The 12,760-nt window shown below is 40.6% G+C and overlaps 1 protein-coding gene across 5 annotated transcripts in view; it reads right to left on the bottom strand.

Annotated features, from left to right (window-relative positions):
* The window catches only part of RSPRY1 (ring finger and SPRY domain containing 1), a 39,163-nt gene that overhangs the window by 17,674 nt on the left and 8,729 nt on the right, over window positions 1-12,760 (bottom strand). For all 5 annotated transcript variants that reach the window (XR_013931931.1, XM_080410989.1, XM_080410992.1 and 2 more), the window contains 4 exons: window positions 9,763-9,949; window positions 7,102-7,599; window positions 3,389-3,441; window positions 1,826-1,938 (listed from right to left, as the gene is read on the bottom strand). Coding sequence is in view for 4 of the 5 variants with exons in the window: in XM_080410989.1 (XP_080267115.1) it covers window positions 1,826-1,938; window positions 3,389-3,441; window positions 7,102-7,448 (513 nt within the window). In the remaining variant the exon portion in view is untranslated. The remainder of the gene's footprint in view (window positions 1-1,825; window positions 1,939-3,388; window positions 3,442-7,101; window positions 7,600-9,762; window positions 9,950-12,760) is intronic.

Raw genomic sequence — 12,760 nt, 5'->3', positions numbered from 1 at the left:
AGCAGGCTATTTGGAGAAAAAAAAAATTGAGTACTGCTCAAGTTGATTTATTTCTTTTAATTGTGTTCTGAGCCACACTCAAATCAGTTTACTTCACTAGAGTCTGAGGTTTGTACAGAGATCACACTGAAAAGTAGTTATGTTTCCAAAAGAAAAACCACAAAACCAGAACTGATGAACAGGACTGACGCTAAGTGGAAAGAATAGAGAAAGAAGAAAGGATGACTGAGCCACATTGTTTGGGATGGAAAAGCCTCACTAAAAATCAGACTCTTGACAAACTCTGATACTGCTTTTAGCCATAACTAGAATAGTCACAGAAATCAGCTATTTTGAGTTAAATAAAGACTTTACTCCACTGCCATTTTAACGTTATGGACTTCATAGCCTACAATAACAGAAAATGAAATACTGCCTGCTGCTGTTCGCCAGCTGCCACAGAAATGGGGCACCAATGTAAAACCCTTAAGACCCCAAAAACTTAAAACTTACCCAGAAGAGAATGAAAATTAACAGCAGCACTTTCCTAGGCTGCATGTGACCAGCAGATCCCACAACTGCAGCCCTTTGTGCCATAAAGAGATTGCACAGGAAAAAAAACACCTCTGTGCACTCCAGAAACAGGCATCTTATTAGTTTTGTCTTGTTAAGGTCAACTATTTCATAGCTAACTCCTTAAAATTAAAATACCTAAAAAAAGTCCCGTGACTTTTGAAAAAGTAACAATTTAATTGCCAAGTACACACTGTATAGCCCAACAAAAAAAATTACAAAAATCACTCTTCATATGGTGCATTCACAGTGGTCTCCATTTCCCGATTACTTTTTCAAAGCAAGCTGACTAGAAATTTTGCCTTGTTTTCAAAGTCATTTTGCAGTTTATGTGACAGCCATCATACAACATTTCACTTGTTCAGAAGTCTCAGCTGACTTTAGTCAATAGCCCAGAGGAAACAAACCCACTTCAAGTAATTAGAGAGCTTGACTAGTTCTCCAGCCACTAATGCGTTTATGTAAGTCAAAAAGCCACCAGCTTTTTATATCCCTAACCATGCAAACTGAAAACTAAAATTGGCAGTATAAATAGTAGTTTGGTAAGTGAAAGCTGCAATGATGTCATCATCAATTTCTGATGAAATGAGATCATCACAACCATCTGAAGACAGACAAGTTCTCCATACAATCACCACGTTTAAAGGGATTCAATGGTGATTAGCTTCTTGAAGCACTTAAGGCTCTCACTAAAACAGCTGTACCGATACGCTGTGAACACCTCAGGTCATTTTCCCATTCAAAAAATGGATTAGCAGTCAGTAAAAAAATAGAAGTATTCAAATTTGCCAAAACTGAATCTAGATATTTCATAGTTCAAAGATGTCATTTGTTGACCTTAACACACCCAGTTGTGTTGCATTCCTCATGTGCAGGGCAGGAACAAATTCAATGCCTTGTATACACGCAGCTTTTGAGAACGAAACAGCAGAACTTGTACTGCAGCATCTCTACACCCTCACTGCACATCACTCGTGTACCACATGGCAGACAGCAAGAAAAGCAGCTAAAGACCAAAGCCCTCCTCTTCTTGCCCATGAATCCAATTTATCTTTAATTTTTTTCTTTTTTTCAATCCCCTACAATGCTTCTAACAGTAAGGAGCAACTAGATACAGTCACCACAAATTACTGAAAGTTGCAAGTTACACCCATTTTCTGGACAGCTAACAGTCTTGCGTCAGGGCTGAAACCCACCCAGAAGCTATCATGGGTGTGACAACCACAAATAACTGAAATTCAGCCACAGATAAATACATATGCTTTACACTCACTTTTGTTGGCAGCGGACATTCATCAAGTAGTAGCGTTATAACAGCTGGTCCCAGGGGATCTTCTAATGGAATAACTCTAATTAAAGACTGGACAACTTCCAACCAGCCTTCATCTGTCAACCACAAAACAGAAGTAACACTTAGAACTAACACTGCAATTCTGAAGTGTTCAAAATATATCCATAAATGTAAATTGAAAAATCCTCAAAATTACCCAGTGAGTTTACAGACATGAAGAAAAAAAAAAAACAAACCAATAGCTTACTTTTTATATCAATGTCTTAGTTTGCAGTAGTTCAGAAGTTTAAATTCAAAAAGGAAAAAAAAAGTTTACAGCAGCTTGGGTAACAGTGAACACCTCTGTCTGGAGAGCAGTCCTGCCCAGGCCAGAGCATCCTTTAGCTCCCACCAGTATTAGGAAGGAACACTCATGACCCGTATAGACAAGAAGCTTGCTCCAGTGTGATACTAAAGAGTTCAGCGTCCAGTGTCAAATGTTAAACTTAATAAAACTGCGTCCATGATGACACTAAGGACATAGAGAGTCAGAGCCCTCTTCCCTCAGGGAACAGGGGCCTCAGAGGAACTGCATTAGCTTGTCCTATGCCTGGCGGTCTTAAGACAATTTGCTTTCATAAGGGACAGCTGTTTAACGAGTAGACAAGGGCTTCTACTTGGTGGTAAACAACAATCCACATATAAGATATTAAACTACTAATGAAGTAAACAGATTTGGATTTGCAAGAAAACAGTTCCCTTTGAAGTGAAAATAAAGGCAGTTTGTATCTGTATACAAGCGAGCGGTGTTGAGAAGACTTAGCACTCCCTTCAACAGTGGCAATATAAGTAACACCCCGAGGTTTGAGTTTTGCTAGCACATTCCCCTGAAAAACATTCTACCAAATTGCTGTAATATCTAATCAGTGAATTGACTGATACAGAAATACATTTCCTAAGACCAGTACCAACTCCACTAAGAGGCAAAAAAAAAAAAAAAATAAAAAAAATCACCTAAACCAGAAATTTGGTGGAGGTCTTGAGCTGGGAGAATTTTTCATACAGTAACAAAGATAGAACAGCCCTTGCACAAACATGGCTCATTCTTGCAGGGGTACTTAGGGACAAGGTTGAAACAACTACTTCAATAAAGCAGGGTCTAAAGACAGCAAAACCCAAAACAAAAAGTATGTACTATCTACCAACACTGGAGCACGTGGGTTTAAACCATGTCAACATACATATATAGGTTGTTTCTGCCTTATTGCAAACAGACATTCTTTGTGGCTTCTGGTTTAATGCCATCACAATGTGTTTGGGGCCATCCGTTAGCTGCTTCTGGAGAGTTCATGTGGAAAGTTAAATGGAGTTCAAAAACTCAGGCAAATGCAACGAGCTCAGTGAAGCTTCTGAAGGGCAGAACTGCGTTTTGGATCCCACATCCCTAGAGCTACAGCAAGTCATAACACAAACTGCTATATGTATTTTTCTTCACAAAGAGAGGTGAGGTTGGTTTTTTTCCCTTTGGAGTCATAGCTGAAATGCCCAACACAATGCCTTTGATACCTGTTTCTGCCATTTCGTGCAATGTGATCATTGAATAAGGAGGCTCCTGGTCACTGAAAGAGATATAACACAGGTCAAAATTTATGCACAATCATCAACATAATACACTGACTAAAATGATAACACATGGAAAATGAATCCAGTAAGTATTTAACAAAAGGAAATTACATAGGCTGCAGACTGCTAATGCTGTTTTCAGATCTGAAACACAGATGGGATTTGAGCCTTTCTCTGGCTCAGAGTCAACATCTGCATATCTACAATAGCTGATAAATGAAACTTTGATCCATATCTGCATGTCTAAAAGCTGACCATAATGCTTAGGCTTAGTGCTATTCATCAGCAGGGCTCCTCAGAGTACATAATGTCAGAGGTCATGAAGTGAACCAAGAGCGGTGCACGAGGGACACAGCTTAAACACATTTTCCCCCAGAAATTCTCTGCTAAATATATAAATGCAAACACCCACCCCACCCCCAACAAAACTGAAAGGCAAGCCACCTAATAGCATCATAGACTTCAAACTCAGTAGCAAGAGCTGTAAGAAGTAGTTAAGGCAGTGTAATAGAAGATACTAATCCAATCCCCTTTCCAACACAAAACCCAAAAAGTTCAATTAGGTCAGTTCCTCAGTCTGGTTAGCTGGAGCAAGGGCAAGCAGCTATGGCCAGGTCTGTTTATCTGAGCAAGATCTCAAAATCTTATTCAGTAAGCACCTCCACCAGGTCCAGTAAAAGCTTATGCAGCATCTTGTCCTAAATGCTTTATTCAGTGCAACTTGGACACTGCGAACTAACCCCAGACTTAAAACTATACATTCCACATTCAATTTCTATCACACGGCTCTGAAATTAAATTGGAATTGCAAAATATAGATGAATTTTAGGAAATTTCAATACAGATTAATCATGCAGATATTAAAACTACCTACTTTGGAAGGTTTAATTATAAAAGAAGGGAAAAATCTCAGTTTTGCATAAAAATATGATGTAAATACATGCCTTTCTTACCCCCAAAATTAAGATGTTCTTAAATATTTCCACAAGAAAATGCTAAAGTGAAGTTTAACCCATTTTTATACTGCCATAACATTTGGAACAAATAGTTTGTTGGGTTTTTATACTACAGGCAGAATTATCTCAAGGGAAAGGATGTAAAGGCTCAGAGAAAGAAGAGGGAAAAAAGGACCGTAAGTACAAATAAAGGCCACGATAAAAAGAGGATGAAATTTTTAACAGCAAGACTTCTGATTCTGTCATGGGTAGCAGATTTCAGCAGTACTGGCACTGAGCAAAGGAGAGTCCTGTCCCACTGATTTGCCATTTCAACCACTTGATTTCCAAACATCTGCTCCAGCACACACCTTCCTCATCTGGAAACAAAGCAGTTATTTTGCCAATTTCTTAATTTGCAAAGCAGCACTTCATATAAACTCCAAAAAATTAGCACTTATCCTTCTGACACTAGGAAATTAAACTTAATCCCTTTCCTTCTAGAAAGGAGGTATATCTAGATAAGACAGGAAAAAAAGCAGTTGTCAGACATGTTTTAGGTCCAATTTTAGAGATTTGATAGAACAAAAAACCCCAAGAAAACCCAAACCAAAGAGCAAACATTGAAAGCAACTGTTCACTGCAGATCACAACATAGTAACTCAATTTACAATTAGTCTCGGAGTGTTCCCATGTATTTACTTGCGGTACAGAGTCTGGAAAAAAACTGTCAGAAAAAGGGGTTTGCTTTCCATTCTTTAGACTGATATTTTTCACTTTTTAAGGCTGCACTACCACACTGAAGCCCGTGTTTCCAACCTGCTGTTACTTAGATGGTTTCACGTAGTAAAGCAGAAAGGCTCGTTAAAATGTTGTTCAGACACACTTAGATAGTTTGCCTCGTGAGCAGGCCCCTCCGTTACACATAGCCATAGGCCTTTGCCTTATCTGCAACACAGTCTGTGTCTTACCAACTGCCTTAATATGACACAAGGGAAACCAGTACACCAGTATAGCCCACTTTTGGGCTCCCCTGGACAAGACAGACATTGCTATAAGGGAACGTATCTTACAGAGGGCTTCCAAGATGGTTGAGAGCTGGAGAACGTGACATACAAGCAAAAGCCAAGAGAAATAGGTTTGCTCATCCTTAAGGGGGGGCAGTGGAAAGAAGTGATACCGCTGTCTGCAGTGGAAAAATGGAAAGAGAAGAGAGGACAATCAGGCTCTTCTCACAGGTGCACAGCAACAGGACAAGAGGCAACAGGGGGGTGTTGGAACATGGGGAATTCCAACTTTTAAAAATATTTACTTCTTTAAACCATGAGGGTGGTGAAACACTAAAACAAGGACCCAAAGAGATGGAGAATCTGTGTTCTTAAGATGTTCAACACTTGACTGGATAAATCCCTGAGCCACCTGCTCCCAGCTAGACCTGGGTTTAAGTGGGAGGCTGGAGCGGGTGAACTTCAAGAGGTCCCTTCCAACCCAGATGATTATGTGGGTCAAAGTATTTCACTGGAGTCTGTATAAACAAAAAATACAGTAGCTTCAGGAATTTGTCAGAATCAGGACTCCAGGATCAGTGAAATAACTATGCTTATTGTCCCTCACTAGCACAGGAAAGCACTTACAAGATTACAAAACTGATTGCACAATCAACTACACAAAAAAGCATTGTGAAACTGCTTAAGGAGCTGAACTTCGGGGAAAGGGAAGGCATGTGAGATTAGGAAGAGACTTTCAAAAAAGTCTGCCATGATTTTAACAATGATTTGAAGAAAAATCACGAAATAAAACTTGTTAAAACCACCCTTAGATTTAAACGTTCAGGAAAAAATATGTCCCAGTATTTTAATTTAAAGCATTTTCAGCAGGAGGGCAAACTCCTCTTCTACAGGCACCTTCCAGAGTAACGATGCTGGTATATGAATCAAGGCTCACTTATCCTAAGCCTCAATCCACCTTAAACTCAAAGCCCAGCTGCTAAGCTAGAATAACGTTTTTCCTTCTGTTTTGGCCTTTCCAATTCCTAGCCTGCACCTAACCCAAAAGGTGATAAGCTAACTTAACCCATCATTTTTAAGGTCCTTTTAAAGCTTTGTAGAAAGCAACACAAAACCAAAAATAAAAAGGATGAATCTATAAATATCCCCCACACCCTTAATGGATGTTCTGAACATGCAAGGAATGCAATACTGAGATCATGAGTTCAACAGTCACAACATGCGGTCTTTAAAAAGTAGTCAGACTTATAACTGGAAAGAAAACCTTGGTCTGTTTATACAAGCTAACAAAGATCAAAAGCTCTCAGTTTTGCTTAACTATTTCCAAAGAAGTAAATCCAGCCTGAAAACAGAAAGCTTGCACAACAACCAATTTTTAGGGCACGAATTCCCACCCTCTGGAGCATTCATTGTTTCCCAACTGCGTATCTATGCCAGGTAAGAAATACTGAGCAAACTCCTCATCCCACCTGCATGGCCCTACACGCAGGTAACTGTGAGAAAGCTCCTCAGCTCCTGGAACAGTCTGTACCTGGGCGCTCAGGAGCTACTTCTGTTACCTAGGGAAGGTGCTCCTCTCCTAAGCCTCCAGATGAAAACACGCGTCTGCTTCAGGGAGGGTCAGGTGCAGATCGGTGAGAGGATGGAGCCACAGTTTGAGAGAAGACAAGAACATTTTCATTCATGTTGAATTATTCCTTGAGGAGGTACTTACTTATCTACTAACGTCCGAATTACAGCCAGTGTGTCAAGTACTAGCCCATCCACATTCTGTTTTTTCCTCCTTGGTTCGTGAGGCCCTCGACCCCTCCTGGGTGGACGGACAGGGTCCCTTGGGTGGCTTCTTGCTTCAGATACATGTACTCTACTGTTCTCCGTATGCCGACCCTGAGATTCCACGTTGTCCTCTGCTCCACTGTCATCGCGGCAAACACATGAGTTTCCCATATTGCTAGCCCCCAAGGCTCCCAGTAAACGGGGAATGTGGTGCTCTAGAGTCAACAGTAAACCTCGAAAAAGGCTTCTGCTAGCATAGAACACAACCAAAGCAACTACAATCATCTAGAAAGTTTTAAGAGTAATGTTTGTGTGATCCTGAATTGGGACTTTTTTTGCATTATAAGTGTTGCTACCAGCTGGAATGAACAGGAAGTAGGAGACTTAGTTTCCGATATAATCTGTTAAAATACACATCGGTCATCCAGAAGGAGGTCTGAAAAAGCAAACCCAAAACAAAGAGTGTTACTACTTTTAAAAAATATCAGACTAATCTGAACAATTTAGTAAACAGAATCAGTCTTGGTGGATAAAGCACCTAGGAAACAGAAGGCTTGTCTCGTACCTGAAGTCTATTGCAGGGAGGGGGAAAGGAAGAGTAAGTTCACTGGTAGCTCTCGCCCACACATGGTTCCTTTCCACACTACCTATTATTTCCTTTTCTTCCATGGTTTTTGGATGCAAAGGACCAACTTTGTCCTTAAATCTAGCACACTGCCACCCTTGAGGTACTAAGTGTTAACAAACCAGTTTCATTTGTTCTTTACCCTTTACAGAGACATACTGTTTAGGCCACCCAAATAAAGGCTGCACATTTAGAATTCTCATTTTGCATCAGGAATATTTAGTGTAGTGACTCTACAACATAGCTAAAATTGTGAAGAACTAGTCTTACAGTTATGGCCCATCTCAACACATACAATTACATTTAACAGTGAACTGTTTAGTCCATCCGTGCGTAAACACATCGTTTTAGAACGTGCCTACATCAACTGGATTCTCACCCAAAAAGGCACCAAGTACCGACTCTGAAATAAACAGGAATGCCAGACACCGTTTTAATGCCTACGAATCTAACTGGGATTTTGGAAGGGGTGTTTTCTGTGAGGGTTGTATGCTTGTTGACATCTAGTGTCAAACCAATCTTCCCTTTCTGGGAACAAAGACTAATTCAACCATTCTTTTGTTCTTAATTCAAATGGTTCAGATCAAATACAGGCCCACTAGCAACTGACATTGTAAGGCAGTCCCTCCGAATCATTAAACTGACAGTGCTAGCAAGAACAAAAGGATTCAAAACTCCATTTCATTACAAGTTATTTTTCAAGCCATATGGTGTATTTCTATAGAACATTACATAAAGTCGCAGCTAAAATAAAGCCCTACAAAAGACATCATTTCACTATTTATTTATTCTGGCATGCTTGAAGTAAATAAGTAACTTCTAAGACTAAATGCATGTGATTAAGAATCAACTTTAACATTTAAGCTAGAAGTTATGGTGAATACCCTGAATATTATGGTGAATAACAGGTTATTACTATTCTACAATTATTAAATGGTCTATTTAACAGTGGACATGTAGCACCATAAAATTAAAAGAAAGTCAAAGGCAGTTCCCACCTTTCAAATATGAAAGGGCTCCTACCATCGGAGCCAACTGGCAAACGTGCAACTGCTGTCTGCCATTTGGGACAAGATCACAACAACATTATTTGGGAAGCCAGACGCCAGTCACATGAGCAAGTCCCTGGATGTACAGCTGTCACTGGAAAAGCACTACAAACAAGCTGTCACAGACCCTTCTGTAGTTTGAAGTACGTTATCTTTCAGCACACTGAGAAGTTCAGTACTAAGAAATTAACTGAAGGCTAACTAGGAAAAAACTCTTGAGGGATATTAATTAAAAAAAAAAAAAAAACAAAAAAACAACAAGATCTTGACTTCTCATCAGAAATTCCTAAACTACAGATCATTAAAAGGGTTTCAGCATCACAACATGCTTGCCTTACTCTCCAAGCTATTTGACCACCACAAGAAGTGGGACACCAGGGTCAGGAGTCCTCCCATCTGAGCCAACACAGCTGTTTTCTCAGTCAGCAAGTAATAAGTAGATGTGCGGGTGCCCATACAGATTGCATGGATCTTAAACAGAATTGTGTAAGGACACAACTTTAAAAGGTTGCAGGGTGTGTGGGGGTGTGCACACATTTCTTTTTACTTTTTAAAAAGAGCTAGTTAACATTAGCTGCAAAGCATGTCCTCCTAAGGAAAAAACAGGCATGACTTTATGAATCTAGATCATTTAAGGGCATTTTAGTAATATAATACTAAGATGTAGAACCGTTACAGATTTAGAATACAGAAAACTGATACAGATTTGCGCTGTTCTGTAACTTACAAAAACATTAACACAGTTAATCTACTTTGCCAAAATGAGTAAGGAAAAGCTGTAATTTAGGGATTAGCAATGAGCAAGAACCTACCTAAGAAAACAAAAATAGATATAAATTAAGATTAAAACTGATTATTGAAACCTAGGTTTTTCTGGTTGACAACTTAAAGCATGACTGGAAACACGCGATGATGATTAACTCACCCTCAAGTATGTTTGGTTCAGCAACAGCTGGGCTTGCTCTCGAAGCGCTGTAACGGCACTGGACTGTACTTCTTCGGGGCATAGACGCAGCTCTATCCAGAACAGCAGAACTCTATAAGCCTTTACTGTGGGCAGTGAGTTATTTCGGCTGACTGCTTTCACTTTTAGGAACTACGCTGAAGAGTCCCTAAAGACAGATGGAAAAAGAAAGCACAATTCACTTGGAAACTGCCTCTAAGGTAGATGTATTCCACCTCCTCCCTAGACCTGCCATGACATCAAGCCATGCTGTTATTTTCAGCTACATGCAGTTTTTATAGGGGAAAAGTCTCTCAAGGCTTCAAAAACCAGCTTGCCACCTAGTAGGTTTAGGACTAGACACAGCTACAGGAAATCCAATCTGTTTTTACAGCCTTGCTATTCTACACACCGCAGCACCCAGTGCAGAGCAGTGACCAACTCCTCCCCTCAAATCACTGCTCACAGGATAAAGATGGGAACCAACATCATCTGCTCCAGATCACCCTCAAATAGGGACAGCAGAAAATAAAGCCAAGTACACTATAAAAGTTGAGTAGATAAAGGGAAGAGAGGAATGACAGGATAAACTCCCTTTATTTAGTGAAGAGCCAAGTTTGACGGCATTTGTTTGGCTGTTGCTTACCATCATGTACAAGGAATTCATTGTCAAGCCTCAAACAAACTGAAAGGCTAAATAATTAGGAACTTAAGGTAGAAGAAGAGATTGCTACAGATCCGCCTCGTAAACCAGTTTGCCTGGATAGAGTACGCATGCATGAAAAGAGAGGTTCTGAAGTGCAAAGGAAAAGCTTTTTAAGAAGTCTTTTAAAATAGTGATGTACTAGATGGTATTTGAGCGACTTTATCATTAGACTGCTGGTGGCCACCCCAACTCCCACACTCCTACTGCTGAAGCAAAGAGGATAGACACCTCAAACTTCAGGCCAGCTGCAGGATGGAACAGGGAAATAAGAGCAGAGAAGGGAGGTGCAAGTGACAGTGAACCATTTGGTTTCTGTTCAGAGACCTCTGTGACACAACCAACACACAAAATCAAAAGCGTTCAGCACATCATGAAAAATTACTTACATCATTTCAGTAAGAGGTACCCTGCATACAGAAATGAAAAGAAGTTTTTTACTTCAAGCTTAATTTTTACAAATCCCCGCTCTCAACAAAACCTAGAGACAAAAATACAGGGGTTTTTAATTCCAAAAATACTTAAAAGTCTACTTGCAAATATTGTGGGAGTAAAAGAGAAAGGAGGTTTTTGAAGACTTTGCCTAGAAGAAGAAAAAAAATTCAAGGAGCAAAATAAGAACATCACAACAGCAGTACTGAGATAGGCCAAGATATGCCTCTTGTCCAACCTGGCATCAGATCCTTAAAGCTGGGCATAAGAGCAAGTATACAATAACCCACAAACAGGCTCTCTCCTGGTGCACTCACCAGAGAGTCAATAGCTCAGTCTCCCGAGACAAAGGCCACATGTTTGTTTTACTGTTAAAACACAGCTAAGGCAAAGAACTAATCTTTCATAATCCATTTAAATTCTTTTTCAGTAGTTACACAGCTAAGAGTCTCTACAACTGCTTTTAAGATTTAGCAGTCTTCCATTACAAGGCCATGACCAATTGTTAACCAAAGCGTACTAGTTTTCTTAAAAATTATGCTATTGGAGAATTTAGTGTAGCTTGTGACTTTCACCTTTTGTGTTTTAGTATCATAACACTCCTTAACCCAAATACATTGTGAGCCAACAGCTAAGATTCACCTGACCAACAGCACAAGAATAAAGGTAAGTTTCCCTGAAAGGCTGCTGGAACAGAAACCTATTGCCTCCTGCAAGGGCTACAGCAACATCATGCAACACCATTTTCTTAAACAATTAGTGCAAGTCAAAGTGAAACTGAGTCTTCAGATGAAGCAACCCTGCACGAAAATACCAGCAAGAGCTAAGCCACTGGACAGAAAGAAAACAGGTTCTCCATGTTAAAAGATGTGACCCCTTTCCCCACAATTATTGTCATTCATACACACTGCAGTGTCAGAAAACTTCATCCCATCAGTTTAGCACTTGCCCGAGGAATATGCTTTGACACATTTTAAAAGTGGTAACAAGACTATGAAACCTGTTCACAACAGCAGCAAGATTTACAGAAGTGATAGTATTTTAATAAAAGTAAAATAAAAATGTTATTTCAAAGCTTGACCTCACGTTTTTAAGTGCAAGAAGTGGTAAAGGCAGCAGCCAGTACCTGCTTTTCAACAGGCAGGGTCATCCATTCGCTCTGAATTCTGATCATCAGACGTTGCTTTGGGATGCAGGACTACAAGTTGCCAAACACACAGAATAAAAACTTACATTTTGATCATAACTCACCCTGAACAGACAGCGTGGGAACAGCAGAGAATGCCAGTGCCCAACACCTCTTTTACACCAGAGTGCATCTGCGGGACACCACCTGAACAGCCATCCCGGCACATTTTGCCCTAAACGAAGCAGTTTGAGCCAGACGCCTCCTCTGCACAGGAGAAAAGTGGCCTCCGGGGCAGCTCTGGAGCCCTGCCTGCCGCAGCCCTGCCTCTGCACACCTCCAGCAGCCATTGCCACCAGCACAGCAAAGTGACTGCTCGCCGGGCAGGCTCAAGCACGTGCATGGATGCACAAAGGAGTTGCAAGCTGCACACGCTGACCAACCTGCCGCAGCTGGAAGTCAAACTGGAAAAGATGAAATCATCATCCACTGAAACACCTGCTACGTGAGTGGATTTGCACCTGCCTGGCAGCATGGACCCAGCCTACCCAGAAGAAGCCTCCTCTCGATCATCGCACAGCGCGCGCCAATGGAGAAGTCAGCTCCCCATGGCATTAGGCTCATTTTCTCTGCAATACGCAGCCCAAGAGTTGGTGATTCATCCCCTCAGATATTTGGTTACAGCCAACCATAATACTGCCTCATGATGGAAAATCCCT

The sequence above is a fragment of the Falco punctatus genome (assembly GCF_963210335.1).
Source record: "Falco punctatus genome assembly, chromosome: 14".
In the NCBI taxonomy this organism is placed as follows: Eukaryota; Metazoa; Chordata; class Aves; order Falconiformes; family Falconidae; genus Falco; species Falco punctatus.
The sequence above is the reverse complement of the archived record's forward strand: the minus strand, read 5'-3'. Positions and strand labels throughout refer to the sequence as shown.